The following is an 18,447-nucleotide window of genomic DNA, read 5'->3' as shown; positions in this document are numbered from 1 at the left end:
AAGAAGATAAAAAAAACCCAACAAAAACAAAAAGTCAAAAACCAAAACCAAAACAAAACCAAAGAAATATGGCTACTTTGAGCTACAAATTACACTCTGGGGATACTTATCACACAGTCTACTATTAAAAGCACGAGGACATAAGCATATGTAAACAAGTATGTTTACTGATAGCTTTTTCTAGGGAAAGAGCTGGTAATCACATGAATGTCTATCAGTAAACAACAGGGACAAAATCTAAGGCATGGAATTTCCAAACTATGAAAAAGTGTATGCACTTGGAATTAAATAGAGTATTTTTTTTTTGGAAGGAGTGTTGAGTAATGGTCCACTCTCAGGATGGTGTTAGAGATAATGACTAGTGTGGTGAGCAGGTATAGGGATTTAGCTAAGGAGCCACACATTCAGTCCAGAGGGAGGAAAATACACTTCAATTTACTTGAATACTGAAAACACTGCAATAGAAAGAATATAGGTATTATAAAGAAAAATATTTATTCAATGACCAGATGTGCAACTCATAACTTAGAAAAATAAGAAACATGAAAAACAGAGCACAACTCTGCCCCAATAGCCAGTTCCAGTGTGAGCTAAGTGGATACAACATCAAAGGGTTCAAAGAACAAAGTCCAACAGGGCAAGAATAAACTCATGAATTTCAAAATAAATGAGAACAGTTAAATAAAAGGTCAAACTCAATGGAGAATATGGTAAAATCAGACAATAAAGATAAAATTAAAAGAACAAACAGGCCTGCAAGGTCTCTGAGTCAGCATTAGAGGATTGTGGTGAGTGAGCAGAACCGTTCCCATAGGCTCACAGTTGGAACCCTTGATTCCCGGTCAGTGGAACTGTTAGAAAGGGAGTAGGAGGTTGTTCTGGTTGAAGGACGTGTGCAGTGGGGCTGGGCTTTGATGTTTCAAAGGACTCACATCATTTCCAGGATGCTTTCTCCCTACCCCCTACTCGCAGATCAAGACATGAGCTCTCAGCTTTTCCGGCCACTATGCCTCTGCTCTGCCATTAGAGATACTAACACTCCAAAATGCTGAGCCAAATATAGTTGTCTAGCCATTGGTGGTTTGTAAGAGCAAAACAAAAAATAATTAAGACATAAGTTGGTACCAGAGTGTGGGCTATGGCTATGACAGACCTGATCATGTGGGGTTTTGGAGGAATGTGGAAGATTGTAGGATTTGGGGCTAGAAAGACAGTTGAGTGTTGCAAACAAAGCTTAATGGACCATCCTAGTAGAATCATGGAAGACAGCAGTGCTTAAAGCAACATGGACTATGGAAGCCCAGCTGGAGAGGTTTTCAAGAGGATCAGTATTAGCAACTTGGCTAGAGACTATTCTCATGATATTTTGGCCCAAACTGTGGCTGCTTTTTTCCCTTATCCTAATGATTTGTCCAAGGCTAACCCAAAATGTAATGAACTAATTATTTTGTGAAAAAATATTTAAAGACAACCTTATATCACCCCTGAGATGTGGGTATAAGAAATAAAAATGTAGCATGGCAAAAGTAACACAATTACAGACTAGTAAATCTTGAGAGATTAACCATATGGCCCTTGAAGCATCCCTAGTTTTTCAGCTGGGAAAAAGAATTATTAATTGCCAGAAGAAAGGAAGTAGTATTGTTTCTTCTATACAAGACAAAGTAGAAAAGGAGATAAATGCATAAGTAAAGACAACCCACAATACACTGAAAAATAGTCAAAACTTTCAGGTAAAATATGGTATTGTGTTGACTTCACAGTCTAGACATAACTTAGAGAATGAATAGAAAATCAGAAAGCAGTCAGCACGCTGTTCACAGTTGATATGATTAGGGACTGGTAGCATATCCTAACTTCTCTACAAACTTTGAAGATTTGGGTGAATAGTTAATGCATTATCTTGAGATCATATTAATTTCCTCTTGATATATGGTTTTTATTATAGTTATAGTGTTTACCTAGGTTTTAGGTATTTTCTAGCCTAATCTGGGGAACTGCAATATATATTTGTACCACTAGATGGCAATATGTGACTTTGCAAATGGGTATGTTCCACCACTATATGTACCCAATCAAATCTTTGGTATCCAACTTTCTCCACCACCCACGAAGGTGAATAACAGTTGCCAACTAGAAAAGATATTTGCATTTCAAGCACGTTCCTCAATTGTACATTTTTAGATAAGAGTTTGAGGAAAACAGAAAATCCGATTACATCACACATATTCTAGCCATATCATATTTTGTATTAAAACAAATAAAGGTAGCTATCTAAAGTCAATAACACTAAACCAACTGCAACACTTAAATGCTGTTTCAAAAGAAAAAAAATTAAAGACTTGGTTATTAAAGACTTTTCAGCAATTTGTGAAAAAATTGAATAATACTATAATCAAAAATAACACACCAATGACCTGGGTAGTGGTCGCACATGCCTTTATCCCAGCACTTCTGATCATCTTGCCAGATAAAATCACAAATCTGCATGCACCAACTATAGTAGTAACTTTTAGTTTTGCTATGGAAAAAAGCCTGAGAAAATCAGCTTAGCGAAGCAGGGTTTCCTCTGGTTCACACTGAGGTTACAATCCAGGACCACGAATCAGAGGGAGGGTCCGCAGCTCAGAGTCATCCTGGTTAAATTTCAGACAAATCAGTCCATGCTGGTTTCTCGGCTCTGTTTCTGAGCACACCTAGCATGGTTTGGGAGTGACTACATTTCCACTGCCCCTTACTGTCTGGGTTCTACCAAAATGGAGCTTCACCCTCACAGCCAACCTGCCTAGGAAGCGACAAGAACTGGTACCATGGGGACAGGCTCAAACCCTTGGAGAGGATGTCTTCTGAAGAGACTTCCCATTGGTCATATCTCAGGTACATAAAATAGATTTTTAAAAAAACTGACCACCCAACTAGATATATCAACATGCCCTGGGTTTGCAATAAATTTTTGCTTTCTTCAAGAAAACCTTTGTAATGCTTTAATAGTTTTCTGCATAAGAAAATAGAATATAAAAGAATAATATTGGATTTGCTTACAAAGATGGGTTACTCTGCTTATCGATGGCTCACCAAATTCCTTCTTAAAATATGTTAATTTTTGGTAGAAAATGCTTTCTTTTACCCTTTTCTTATTCAAATAAAGAAAATTCCTTATCATTATTTTTTTTTATAAATTTGGCTCTTTTGGCATAATTTTAGCTCCATCAGGACAATGTATCCTCTATCATATCCACCTACTCATCAATGAGGCTAAGGGACTTCGTCCAACAGCAGTAAATACTTAGCAGTAACCCAGTAACCAAGAGCCGGAAGATGAGAAAACCAATAGGAATTCAAGATGAACAGATTTTCTTCAGGGTGACCACACAGACACTGCTCTTTTGGGCCACAGTACAGCACATCCAAAACAACACTAAACTGTTTTAAACAAAGGACAATAAGAGAACTCTTCTATTCCTAACTAATTGAAAACAATTCTGTAAGTTTCATTACAACCAAGACTAACTTCAGGAAGTAGACCATAACCATTTTTAAAATATGACATCAGTAGAATTGATAATAGATTTTTCTCTCAAAAAAAGGAGCAAATTTGTGCCCTCCCAATCCATTCCCCAAGTAAGTAAATAGCAAGGCTTACTCACAGTTCACAATGTCACCTTGAAGTTCCAGAATCTGAGGAGCTGGCATGGTGAGGACAACAAGGTCAAACTGCTCGGGGGAGCCTGTCTCCTTGGAGACTTCCCACTTGTTATTTCTCAGGTTGATCTGGGTCACACAGTGTTTGAAGAAGATTTCTGCACCTGCTCCAAAGGCAAAATCAGGTCGGTCCTTGTTATCAGGATTTTCCACACAAATGATGAGGAAATGAAAAACAAAAGTCGATTCATTTAGGTGAACAAACCTAATCCTAACCTTATCTTCTGTGTCGCATCTTTCTTTTCTCTCTACTCAATAGTATTTACTCCTTTGACCACCTGTTCCCCTGGGCCTCCAATCAACATTCGTTATGAAGGAAACAATTATACAACAATACTACAATGATTACTACTACTTCTAAATCCATTTCTACTACTACTTCATGGCCAGCTTTCTTTGAAAATTTGCTAGCTCCCACTAAATCAACTGAGCAAAGCTCATATGAATGCACAGAGTCTGAAGTAGCATGCACAGGGCCTGCATAGGTCTGCACCAGGTCTCTGCAAATATAATATGGTTTTCAGTTTAATGTCTTTTATGGAACTCATGAATATGTGAATCAAGATATATTGTATGAAAAAAAGAATCTATTTTCAATAAAATGGAAAAATACTTATTAGTTTGTCTTAGTTACTTTTCATTGCTGCAGAGAGACACCATGACCAAGCAACTGATAAAAGAAAAGAAAACATTTAAGGGAATGGGTCTTGTTTACGGTTCCAGAGAGTGAGTCTATGCCTATCATGGTGGGAAGCATGGCAGCAGGCAGGTATGGTACTAGAGAAGTACTTGAGAGTTTATGTGTTGAGACAACAACAAAGAGGCAGAGGGAGAGGACTAACTGAAAATGGTTGAGCTTCTGAAACTTTAAATACCACTTTAGTGATTCACCTCCTTCAACAAGGAGATACAACCAAATTTTACTCAAGCAGTCCCACTAACCAGGACTATGCATGGTGTGAATGGTGGCCTGCCTGTAATTCCAGAGCTCAGGAGGCAGAGACAGGAATCCTGGGGAAAAGTTGATCGGCCAGATTAGCTGTATATCAATCAATGAATGTTGGGTTCAACTGGAAGACACTGTCCCAATCAATATGCACTGAGTGTATGAGGAACACTCCTGATGTCAGCCTTGAACCTACACATGCTAATATGTACACATACGTCCCCCAAACATACCCATACACATGAAGAGATGAATACATACACATCTGTATACCATACACATCTACACCAGAGAAAAAAGTACTTTTATTCATCTTCATGGATGGGGAAATGATAATACAAGGGGGCGACTCAAAAGCACAGTGAAAGTCAATGTTTATCATCACCCGGGGCATTTCATGCTCCTAGGCACTAAAACTCCAGCTTCAGTCCAACTTTATCCATGGAGCCTCCCTCCATTTTACAGAAGTCCCAGCTCAGCCTGGTCCTTCCTCTCTCTGAACCTATTAGATACAGTACTTGAAGTTCTAGTTAGAGCAATAAGGAGATCAAATGGATACAAATTAGAAAAGAAGTCAAACTTTCGCATTTGCAGATGATATGTTAGTATACATAAGTGACCCCAAAAATTTGATGAGGGAACTTGTACAGCTGATCAAATGTAATGCGGCAGGACACAAGTTAAACTCAAAAATATTAGTAAGCCCTCCCATATAGAAATGATAAAGTTGCTGAGAAAGAAATCAGAGAAATGTCATCATTTACAATAGCCAAAAATGATATAAAATATCACGGAGTAACACTAACCAAAGAAGTGAAAGACTTGTACTTTCAAGACAAGAACTTTAAGTCTTTGAAGAAAGAAATTGTGGAAGATATGCTCTTAGATAGGTAGGATCAATATAGCAAAAAATGGCAATTCTACCAAAAACAATCTACAGATTCAATGCAATCCCTATCAAAATCCCAGTACAATTTTTCACAGAACTTGAAAGAACAATACTCAACTTCATATGGAAAAACAAAAAACCTAGGATATCCAAAAAAAATCCTCTACAATAAAGGAACTTCTGGAGGCATCGTCCCTGACGTCAATCTCTATTATAGACCTACAGTAATGAAAATTGGTATTGGCATAAAAGCAGACAGGTGGATCAATGGAATTGAATCAAAGACCTCAACAATTGATCCACACTTTTGAACACATGATTTTTGACAAAGAAGCTAAAATTATACAATTTTATTTATTTACTTATATTGAAAAACACATCTTCAACAAATGGTCTGGTATAACTGGATGTCAACATGTAAAAGAATACAAATAAATCCATATCTATCCCCATGCAAAAAACTTAAGTCCTAATGGATCAAAAACCTCAACATAAATCCAGCCACACTGAATTTAATCAATGAAAAAGTGGGAAGTAGCCTTAAAAGCATGGGCACAGGAGACTACTTCCTAAATATAACACCAGTACCACAGACACTGAGAGCAACAATTAATAAATGGGACCTCCTGAAATTGAGAAGTTTCTGTAAGGCAAAGGGCACAGTCACTAAGCCAAGCATCCATTTCTAATACCTCATGTCTTTCACTGTCCCTTGAAGAATGCTTTGCTACAGTAAGCAATCAAATGTTGTAAATAAAATGTAAATATTAGAGGGGTCATAGTGCTAACTGGGTCAAGGGGTCAGTCTTGCTTCAGGCAGTGAGCATTGTTCTGTTCAAACATGAAGGCAAGAGGGGGTGCCAAGGTGCCTGAGATCTTTCCGATGTCGCTACTTTGGGAAGGTACAAACAATTTTCACTTTTAACCTTATCCACCATTTCTTTATCCTAACAAAGCAATTCTGTTTAACTTTTTGACTTATTTGAAATATCTTACTAAGTTTATTTTACTCCATGGTCTCTTCCGGAACCCAATTAAAGCAAATAATTCTATTTTGTTTACATTATCCTCTAATAATAATCCTTTAGGAGAGAGCTGTTATTGTTGGCTCTGTCTGACGTGCGTGTTTGTGTGTGTGTGCGTGTATGTGTTTATGCATGTATATGAGTGTGTGTTTATGTGTGTGGTGATATGTATATGTGTGTGAAGATGTGTGTGTGTGTGTGTGTGTGTGTGTGTGTGTGTTTAAATGGGATTAAAATCCACAAGCCTATAAAGTTCTCCATACTTCCGCAGAAATTCTTGGACATCAAGTCTGACGGCTCAAGGTGTTCTATAGGGTGAACATCAGAAGTGTTGTAAATGCTAACCCGAGACAAGCAGTACCAGTAACACATGTGCACATCCCAGCCTCCAAGCAAGTCAGAAAAATCTATAAACTCCAAAGATTAGGTATAGAAGCCTTTGTTTTCAAGCTTCCTTATTGAACAGGATAAAGAATACCACATGAAAATAAGTGCAAACTCATTGTGGTAGTTGAGCAGAACCAAAGCTAACACGACTTCTGCAAAATCCACCCTGCAATCCATATTTACAAAGGATTGAAGTTTCCAGGAAGGAAGAATTTCTTTGTGGCAGTAATTAATAACCTCCATAAGGCACCAAACATTATATTTATACATGCTCTGGAAACTCCCACGTGGAAACAGAAAATACACATGTTCTCAAGAGGCACTCTGAGCTCAGGAAATGTGATCATGCATAGACTCCGTGAAGAAAATCTCCAGTGGCTTCCCACCACACTTAACAATACATTGTAAAATCTTCTAACACCACTTACAAAACATTTATGCCAAGCTTAATCTTGTACTTCAATTTGCCACATTCTCATTCTAACTACTCCCCAGCCATAGCTAACTTTTAATTTCTTGAATGCAGTTTGCTGTGTCTGCTTCATGACTGCTCCAATTCCTGCTCCGTGCAACTCTAACCCCTTGGTTCTTGCCCTACTTCACACTTGTTGACTTTGAAAGTATCTGTGAAATATCAGTTCCCTGTTGACACTCTCCTTGACATAATCTTTTCAGTTCACCCCTCTGTAATCTATGTTATATTAGGTATTATTACTAAATATTCACTCCAAGTGCTCACATCTCATCCTTTTTAGCAATTACTATACATCTTTTTGGGGGGAGAGACAGGGTTTCACTGTAGCTTTGGAACTAGCTTTTCTGAAACAGGATGTCCTCGAACAACTATACATCTTTTATTAAAGGAACAGTTTAATGTCTCTCTACCCTATCAATGCATTCTCATTAATAGGCAAGAACCCAGTTGCACTTTTTCTATTCTGTCAAAAGAGGGCAGCAATGCCCCAAACCCGAGTTAGCTAACTAATGAGTTTAACTGGGAGTACTAAAAGCAGCTACAGTAACCACTTAAAACATGGTCAGGGAAAGGTGGAACTCATGCCCCTCCTGAGCTCTTCGTGATGTCTTTACCACCAGTTCAATGGAGAAGTATGTCTGGGAAATGCCTGTGAGAGTCTTGGACAGATAATCATAGCTGACTAAGATTTGAAAGACTTAACAGCCAAGCAATACCCAGAGGACAGGGTTCCATAACATCCAGTACATGCTATTTAATGGGAACTTTTAATTTTGTACATAACTATATAGATAGAGGACTAGCAATGTTTAATCATTTTATAAAATTAAATCTCTCTCTCTCTCTCTCTCTCTCTCTCTCTGTGTGTGTGTGTGTGTGTGTGTGTGTGTGTGTGTGTGTTTGTGTACACACACTGATACCTAGCTATACTCAAGCACGTGGAGGTCAGAAGGAGTCTATCAGATGCTTTCTACCTAATTTTTTGAGGAAAGTTCCTACTGAACAAATAGCTGGCCATTTCAGCTAGCCAGCAAATTTTTCTTGCATCATTTCCCATGGATTAGTTTTAGTAAGGAGCACCTGGAAATGCTGAGATGAGACCTGAAGACACAGAAGAGCTCTCTAAATGTACTGATTAAAGTAGACAATGCAATAGTCACATAGATTTTGTACTACTTTATAGCATCCCTTGAGAGAACACTGTCCTGAATAAATGTCATCATTACTTAGCTGGGAGAACTGTGATAGAGAACCACACAGGCTCACTTCCCTTACGTCGATTTTAGAAAAAAGTAAACAAACGGAAAGGGAAGATAATGAGAGGTAAATATTACTATGCAAAAGTCCTCAGAGCTGACAGCATCTGCAAATTAAACCAGCTGTCTTTCTAAAATAAATGAATCTTGTCTACTTTGACAAGTCATACTGCATACAGTGACTTTCCATATTGCTGACTAATATTATTGTGAAGGAATATGATACAGGAAAAATTAATGCATTGATATTCCCTTCTGTTGATAGGACAGCACAAATAAAAACTTCTAGTCCAGAGATCCAGAGGATAAATTCATCTTCTTATGAATTTGGGGAATACATAAAGCACTTTTAAAAGTTGATGCAATATTCTCTGCCCTAGGTAGAGTTACTAATGCTGGAAGAAAGAAACACCATGACCAAGGCAACTTGGGGAAAAGGGTTTATTGCAGCTTACAAGTCCAGGTTGTTACCATCAGTTCATCTGTCATCAGTGAGGGAAGTCAGGTCAGGAATTCAGACAGTAGCTGAAGCAAATGCCATGGAGGAGTGCTGCTTATTGGCTTGCTCATCATAGCTTGCTCAGCCTGCTTTCTTACAGGACACAGGATCACCAGTCCAGGGATGGTGTCACCCACAACACACTGGGCCCTCCCACATCAATCACTAATTATAAAAATTCTTTACAGTCAGATATTGGGCCATTTTTCGCATTTGAGGTTCCCTCTTTTCAGGTACTCTAGCTTGTATCACGTTGACTTAAAACTATCTAACATACTCTCCAGATGCCATATTCAGAAACTTGGTGTAGAAGGTTCTTCTGTCTTTGTGTTGCTTTCATTGGTTAATAAAGAAACTGCTTGGGCCTGTTGATAGGGCAGAACTTAGGTAGGTGGAGAAAATTAAATGGAATGCTGGGAGGAATAAGGCAGAGTCGGAGAGAAGCCATGGATCCTATGCCTGAGACAGATGTAGGTTAGAATCTTTCCGGTAAGCCACTGGCACGTGGCGATAAACAGATTAATAGAAATGGGTTATATTAATATAAGAGGTAGCCAATAAGAAGCTAGAGCTAATGGGCCAAGCAGTGTTTTAATTAATACGATTTCTGTGTGATTATTTCGGGGCTAAGCTAGCCGGGTGGCCAGAACAAATCAAGCGGGCCCTCCTGTTACAGAAACTAGTAGGTAATTAGTCTTCCAGACTATATAAAGAAACATGACAGTAACATCCTTTTGGAGCCAATAACTAAATGATAAAAGGTCAGTGCACTATGAAGCTATTGACTTGAGCCGTATGTTCACCAACATATATGTCCAGACAGTATGAGACTTAGCCTCAAAATATAGGAAAAAAATCAAAGGGGGAAGGAAAGGCCTTTAAAAATAAATGTTGAATGGGAAGGGATGAGCATTCTTCACTGTCTCCCACAGGAAAGCTAATAGGAAACAATAAAGTCAGTTTTCAGCAAGTTCTGCTTCTGCTATTTACCAGTAAAGGCACTGAGTGGTACTCAGTGAACCAATGCCTTGTTTTATCATTAGTCATTAGGAATAATGATAGCTGCCTCAGGTGGTTGTTAAGGATTAGGAATGATGTGTGTTAAATGGCTAATACTTACTAAATGATAGCTACAGTCCTATTGTTACTTTGAACAGTCCCACTCCAGTAAGTGACAATGACAAATAGAAGAAGAAGAAAAAAACAGAACAGTAGAAAAGAACAGCTGTGTGATATTTTTTGTTTTTAGACCTGGGGCACAGACATAGGCGACTGACTATGTTGACAATCTGATTGCTTTCATTGTGAAAATATAAAAATATATTTCTGAGTTTTAAATAATTATACACTTTGGAAAGTAAAAATGTTGAATTTTTTTTAAAAAAAAAAAGAAAAAAGAAAGTGCCTCCATAAGATAAGGCTGTAGGTCATTTTCTTAATTAGAGATTGATAGGGGAGGGACCAGCTCATTGTGGGGGTGGTGGTCCCTGGGATGGTAGTCCTAGGTTCTATTAGAAAGCAGACTGAGCATGGCATAAGGAGAAAGCCAGTAAGCAGCTCCCCTCCATGGCCTCTGAATCAGCTCCTGCTTTCAAATTCCCGCCCTGTTTGAGTTCTTGCCCTAACTTTCTTCAATGATGAACAGTGTCCTCCCCAAGCTGAAGCTGCTTTTGGTCATGGTGTTTATCCCATCAATAATAGTCACATATTTGATCAAACAATGTTCTGGAAATACTGTGGAGAATTTTAGTTGATATTAAACTTAAATATGAGAAAAGTTGGTTGCTCTCCCTAATGCAGTGAGCTTCAATCAATGACTCGAAGGGCTAACTAGGGCAAAAACATTTACCTGCCTGCCAAGCAAAGAATTACTCCTGTTATATAGTCTTACAACTGTGTCTTGAACTTTTTTTCATTGTCTTAAAACTAGAACTGAAACATTGGCTCTTCTTGAGTCTTGAGCTGTTAACCTTCGGACTGGACTGTGGAATATTCCTTTACACTATGTGAATATATGTCACTGTAATTGGGTTAATAAAGAAATTGACTGGCCAATAGCTGGACAGGATATGGTTAGGTGAAAGAGCCATACTGAGAATGTTGGGAAGAAACACAGAGGGAGCAAGACATGCTGGAGGACAGGTAAAGCCATGAGTCACGTGGCAGAACATAGATTAATAGAAATGGGTTAATTTAAGTGGTAAGAACTAGCTGGTAATCAGTCTGAGCTATAAGTTGAGCATTTATTATTAATATTAAGTCTGTGCATTTATTTTGGAGCTGGTAGTCCTGACTAAAACTCCAACTACACTGGACCTACACAATCAGCTCTCCTGGATGAGGCTTGCTAAATCACCTTTCAGATCTTGGAACTTGATAGTCTTAATAATCATGTGGGCCAATTCTTTATTCTCTCTCTTTCTTTCCCTTTTTTTCCTTCTCATGAATGTACACACACACACACACACACACACACACACACACACACACACACACTTTCAACCTCCATAGCTTTAAAAACTGATAACAATATATTATTCCCAAGATACCCAAATTCTCTGACGCTCAAGTCACTTACATAAAATGGCATAATATTTGCAGGTAACTAATACATGCCTTCCAATATACTTTAAAACATCCCAGATTTCTCACAACGCCTAAATGCCTAGAACAGGATAAATGTTAAGCCAATGGATTTTTTATAATGTACTGTTTAGAGAATTATAGAATAAAAAACTTCTATATATATGCAAGACAACAAAAATAACTATACATATTACTACACATGGATTAAAAAACAGGGTGAACCATATCCTAAAGATAGATGCTAAGGAAACAGACTAAAGGTCCATGAATTGGGGAGTGTGCTTACACATCACTTCTCTCTCATGGAGCATACTGTAAGTTGTGCAACAACTTTATGCTTGTTTCTTAGAACCTTCTGGAATTGTTTTTCAGATTTTGATTTATTTGGTTGTTTATTGAGACAGGACCTCACACTATAGCACTTCCTTGCTTGGAACTCACTATGTAACCCAAGTTGTCCTTGAACTTGTGGTGGTTGTGCATCTGCCTCCAAAGTCTTAAGAAAACAGATATATGCCACCATGTCTAGCCCTTTTTCAATGTTTCTGAACTATAGCTGGTAATGGATATAGAATATCTGAATGGAGAAGAGGGAGTAAAATATATTCTACTGGTTCGGTTTCTCTGAAGAACTCAATGACACTTTGATAGTCTGAATTTCAAATGGAGAAATGGCCTACCCCATAACTGCATTTTTTAGGTGTTCTGTTGTCTATTCAATCTCATTGACCTTTCACAGGTTCAGATTCTTGACGTTTTCATTAAGTAATGCTGACAAGAAAGACCAAAATTCTAATAATTCTATAAATAACTGTGAAACAACAAATTTTCAGCTTACACCTTTCCGTAGTAATCTTGAATGGGGTACTTAGCCAAATTACAAATTTCCAAGAAATCTTGCTCTACAATAGGAAAATAATTTATCACCAAGAAAACCTCTACTTTCTCTTTTTATAAAATATCAGTTTTCACAGCATTCATAAAATTCATAAAGGAAAATTGAAAATTCTAATAGAATATGGTCCAATTATGAATAAGACATTCAAAAAATGCCAAGAGCTGGTTAACAACAAAACAAAAGGTGTATAAATTCATTCATAACTTAGGAAATATAAAAACTATAAAAATGTGATGTTTTTAACATACTATGCCAATAGAAATTTAAAATTTCCATAGCACTCAGATGTGAAGAACATTCTCATTCACTACTGATGAAACGGTCTTAAAGAGCAACACAACCTGTTAGAATTCAACCGAAAGCCATGTCAAGGTGAAAAATGAAAAACTGTTCTTATATACTCAAAAATCAGTGAATATAAAGGAATACAAACAGATTAGTAATAAATAGAGACTGTCATACAGCTCAATAAGAAAATAAACACTTGTAAAAAAAAATCACACCCTGCAAATTGATTTTAGGTTTACTTTGGAGGAAGGAAAGGCATATTTTAATGAGAAGACAAGAGCGTAACTATTTTTATAATCGTGTATACGATGCTAACAATGACTGCACAACTTTCATCTTAAAAGGCAGAGAAAAGTCCCACCTGATTTTTTCAAGTAGTGCTTAACAATTGACGAAATTCCTTGCGGTGCTACAAAGTTGCAATCTCCTTCTTGAACTTTCATTCCTTCAATAGGAGAGGTCAGAGGCTCCAAAATCCCATGAGCTAACAGCTCCTCATAAAACCTGAAATAACCATATGGAAATGAATAGTGTGATTAGCTCTGTAACCACTGTCTTGTCTTCGAAAAAAATCAAATCACACTATAAATCCTCATACAATAAACTCACTGTTAACTGTGTTAAAACAAACTTGTAATTTGGGGAAAGAGCAAAAATCTTCCAAGAATCTGTAAATCTTCTACTTACATTATAGCTAATTTCAATTTCAAGTCCTATTTCTCTACATAAAAGTGAAGTCAAGAAAAATATTTGCTCCATTTAAATGTGCTTAGAAATATTGACTTTCATTGCTCTTTGTCATCTTCAACACTAACAGTTAATAAAATGTATTGAGCCTTTTTTGTTGTTTCATAGATAATATTATACAGTCTTCACAAGGATCATAAGAACATTTCACTGTCATAGCAATGTTTCAAAATGTGTTAGAAAGGATGATTGTTTTGTTTTACATCATACATCTATCTACTAAGACTCCAGAGGAGTGACTAACTTACTCTTGATGCTTTTTTGCATAATGAGGCGTGCGGGTGATGTACTGAGCTCCCAAGTCAGCTGTGCATCGGGGATTATGAGGACTCTTGGTAGTAATCATTCTTCCCCCTTAGAATAATTCATAAGAAATTGTCAGTGCATAGAACGAACCTTTTTGAAATTGTACAACTCAACCCTAGCTAGCCTGGTGGCTTTATTGTCTTTGTCCAGATATGTTAAAAACATGATTAATCTAAGTTGAAGTTTTTATCGTTGCATATTGTCCTGGGTATTTGGTCATTGTAATTTTTTTATTTGAATAAAAAAAGGACTCGTGAATGTTGTACTACTGCCCTACAGTGTTACTAGTACATATTGTGTTAACCTGAACGCCCTACAGTGTTACTAATACATATTGTGTTAACCTGAAGAAACGAACGAAACAATGGACAAATAAGTCGAAATGAATGAAATGCCAGAATGACTAAGGAAGGCTCCCGTCAGGACGTTCAGTCTAGCCATTTGCAAAGTCTTGATCAGGGGAACGCGAGTCTACAGACTCTGCAGAAAGCTGCCAAGGCTCAGAGCGGCCTCGCTGGGCCCACAATGACCTGAGGCGTCCTCCTGGGCAATGCTCCCTGACCCGCCATTCTCGGGCTCCACCGGGACCTCCACTCGCGCGCACCCAGCCTTCCCGCTGCGGCAGCCACGGGTCACGTGACGCCGTGACGGCGCGCGCTCCCACCGCGGCCCAAGGCCGGGCTTTTCCCCTCCAAGCGGCGGGGTGCCGGCCTACAGCTCCAACGACGAGGAAGTCCGCCCTCCTGCTCCCGCCCTCCCTCCGCTCACCTGCGTCCCCAGCCCTGTCCCACAGCGCGAGGTACAGCGGGCCGGCGATCGCCTTCCTCAGCAGCGCCGCGCACAGACTTCCGGTCAGCCCGGCGCCCACCACCAGCACCCGGAGCATGGCGGCGGCGGAGGCTCGGAGTGTCGCCGGCTCGCGCGGCCACCGTGTCCCTGCGACCGTCAGGATTGTGCCCTGGGCGGGCCGCCTGCGCCGGAGAGGGCGGGGAAGCCCGCAGCGGTGACCGAGACCGAGACCGAGACAACCCGCCCGGCCTGCACAGGAGCTCGCCGGGTGAGCCCTGAATCCCATCGGCCCCTGGAGAAAGATCTGGAAGGCACAGCCTCGGCCTGGGCCTCGGAGGAGGACTGCAGTGAGGGGAGGAAACAGCGACCATGGATGCCACAGCTGGGTTTCTTCTGGAGCCTTATAGGCCACTTCTGATGACAGAAAGGGATTTTGGTTACAGTAGTTCAGAGACTACAAATTATGTGTTTCCTAATGTTGGCTCCTCCATCTATGAAGATGTGGAAAATAATGCATCCTTTCCAAATCTGTGAAGAATACAGATACTTGGTTCACCAGGAAATTTTACATCGCTTACGACGTCAACAAATGCTAACTCCTGTGTCCAAATGGATTCACTGTGCACCAAGGGATATAATGTGAAATGGATTCTGCCACCACTGGCCTATCTTCAACTTTGTCCTAAAAGTTCTCAATGAAACAAAAAGAAATGAAAAATAGGAAGCATTAAAACAAATTGTTACCTGAAAAATGTGGAACCTTGGCAATAGTGGTCAATAGCAATAAACATTTAAAAATCAAGTTTTGCTTAATGTCTACATGATAACAAACATTTCCATAAATCAGATTTCTATTTGATCAGTTCTTTTGTTTAGCTAAGAAAAGAACTGGAAGAAAGTATGGTTGAACATAGGTGCCCTAAGAAGACATGTAAGCATTGCAATAAAAGAACAGAAAATGGATTTAATGCATAATGATTTGTAACTTTTTACAAAGTACAAATAATGTTATTGTGTGAAAATGAATTTCTTATAAAAGTCACAAAAGACACAAATAACAACACCAAAGAAGTATTGTAAATCAAATAGATTTCTAAAAATAAAAAGGACCACAAAATTCAATAAAGATATCTTTAACCGTTCTATATTAAAAAAAATAAGGAGTGGATCTGGGGGAGAGGGAAGGTAGTGAGGAACTGGAAAGAGTGGGGTGGGGAGAAACTGCAGTTGGGAAGTACTGTATGAGAGAAGAATACATAAATATGTTAGAAAATAAAATTGTGAAAAGATTTAAAGGTGGCCAGCAAATGTCCAAGAGTCAGGTAAGACTTAGACTTCGTATCACTACCCTCATTTGTATGTATCTTCTTTACTCTCTTCTCTCAGTCATCTTAGGCTCCAGGAAAGCTCTGATGGATGGGCATCTGTAATGAGAAAGGAAACTTCAACCTCAAACAACAATGGTTTTCTTACGGAGATCAGAGCCACCTTGGCAATCCTGAGATATTGATCAATCAGACACAGGTTGTCCAAAATAGATGAGCTCCATGCTTATGTTCTCTGCCTCGACCTCTCCTGTTGGAAGGTCTGCAGAGGGGCTGAGACCTCAGCCTCTCTCTTCCACATTAATTGATTAAAATCCTCCCATGCACTTTCAGCATGACTTGTTTACTGTTTTTTAAAATATTTATTTATTATGTATACAATATTCTGTCTGCGTGTATGCCTGCAGGCCAGAAGAGGGCACCAGACCTCATTACAGATGGTTGTGAGCCACCATGTGGTTGCTGGGAATTGAACTCAGGACCTTTGGAAGAGCAGGCAATGCTCCTAACCTCTGAGCCATCTCTCCAGCCCCTTGTTTACTGTTTTGAAGTGAGTGACTGGACCTACTTTACTGATCCATTTCAACTGCAGGCCTCCATTAGGACTCTGGTAATGAAATGGTAGTCCATGTTAGGAATTCCTTCTTAAAACACTAGAAGCCTATGTTTGTTAAGGATACAGCAAAAAAATACGAGCCACTCAAGCATAATGGATATATTTTCAGGAATACAGTTTGGCAGTATGTATGAATATGTTGTCTTATTGTGTTTCACATAGAAACTCGTTGTTTTGTAACGCATTGAAGGGTTTGTACACCCCACAGTGATATTTGAGCAAGTTTGTTTGGTATCATTTTATCAGTACCCCCCCCTAATCATTACTCTCAACTATAGTTTTAAAGGCATATGAATTTTTGACATGCTATTATTGTATGCTTCATAGACCATACTGTTTCATAAACCCCCAAATTTACATCTCTTACTTTATTATATTTGTTTTATTGAGATAGGTGGTCTCAAAAGTCTTAAAGCTGTCAAACTAGGTATTTTTTCCTGGGAAAAAGAATATATAGGTATAACTTAAACTTTGTAATATATTTAGTGCAGTGCTCCTAGGAACACTGAAGTATACAATAAATAGATGGTTAGATATGGCTATCTTTATATCCATATTAAAGACACCAAAAAGATGTATGTAAAACTACTTCCTAATGTTGAGTAACAAGGCTACAAAATAGTATAATCCCACACTTTTATAGATGCGCATACATATACAATATTACAGAAATATCAGAGGGGACATACACAATTTCAAATGTATTATAGATAATATATATAACCATTTGATTCCTAGCTATAAGTAATAAAGCTAACATGCTTGAAAGAGATGATAAGCCACTGCTTTCAGGTTTATTATATTATGAGAAAATTTTCCGAAATTAAAAGTGTAAAATGTATCAAAATTGTCTAATAGTAAAATGTATTTCAGGCCATTGATTCTGACTGTTATCTGACCAGTCTACATGGTAAATGCAAACATTTAAGTTTAAGGAAGTTTGTCCAGGCTTATATATCATGCCAATAGTAAGCACCAAATCAGTGTCATGATCTATCCTTGGAGCCTGCTTCTCTGCACTTTGCCATCTCTTTTTTTGCTCAATTTCTGTAACAGTCAATCACCTCCGACAACTAGGCTGAAATTTTACAGGCCTCTCCCAGTACTAATACTTTCTCATCCTTGGTATTGATTAGTCCTCAGGTCTTTTTGATGTTTTCTCCGTTGTCTTTTGTTTCTGATTTCATGGAATTGTAGAACAGAAAAAGTATCTTAATTACATTTCTGTTGAGGAGGTATTAAGGTGCCTGGGGGCTCTTTTCGCCTTATTGACATTCCCAATTTCGAAAAGCAATTGCTTCAGAGTGTTTTATTACTTGAACTCAAGCAATCATTAATTTTTACCCAAATTAGCACAGTCATTCTCTAACTGGTTTTCTTGTTCCCAGTGTCTGTTCTGAACTTCCCTTCTAGAGCAATCATTATTGGTTCCACAACCTTCCCAGCTCTGGATGGCAGATAGTGTTAAGTTCTACTCTGATTACATTAGCCTAAAAAGTATCAAATGGTATTTCTATGATACATCTTAACAGTTTACTTTGGTGTCTTTATATTTCCCATGATTTAGCTAATGGAATTTCCATTTCCTGAACTCATATCCACATTTTTCCACAGTCTGCAGCAATGGAAGACCTTTGTTTGTGCTCTTTGTTATATTTTGATTTCCATTTGAATTTGACATTAATCTTACACTTTTTTCTTTTAATTTTTCTG

General features: G+C 38.4%; 1 protein-coding gene across 5 annotated transcripts in view; it reads right to left on the bottom strand.

The window, feature by feature from the left end:
- Rnls (renalase, FAD dependent amine oxidase) overlaps positions 1–15,364 on the bottom strand; it is a 277,039-nt gene extending 261,675 nt beyond the window's left edge. The window contains exons 1-4 of one of the 5 annotated variants that reach the window (XM_048438856.3): positions 14,773–15,364; positions 13,947–14,052; positions 13,313–13,455; positions 3,648–3,806 (exon numbers count right to left, since the gene is read on the bottom strand). In XM_048438856.3, the coding sequence (XP_048294813.3) occupies positions 3,648–3,806; positions 13,313–13,455; positions 13,947–14,052; positions 14,773–15,079 (715 nt within the window). In that variant the 5' untranslated portion in view covers positions 15,080–15,364. The remainder of the gene's footprint in view (positions 1–3,647; positions 3,807–13,312; positions 13,456–13,946; positions 14,053–14,772) is intronic. The other 4 variants (XM_085693789.2, XM_048438853.3, XM_048438855.3 and 1 more) reach the window with 4 other exon arrangements.
- Positions 15,365–18,447: the final 3,083 nt, after the last annotated feature.

Source organism: Myodes glareolus, chromosome 7 (assembly GCF_982192425.1).
Source record: "Myodes glareolus chromosome 7, mMyoGla1.1, whole genome shotgun sequence".
In the NCBI taxonomy this organism is placed as follows: domain Eukaryota; kingdom Metazoa; phylum Chordata; class Mammalia; order Rodentia; family Cricetidae; genus Myodes; species Myodes glareolus.
This window is presented reverse-complemented; position numbering and strand designations above follow the sequence as displayed.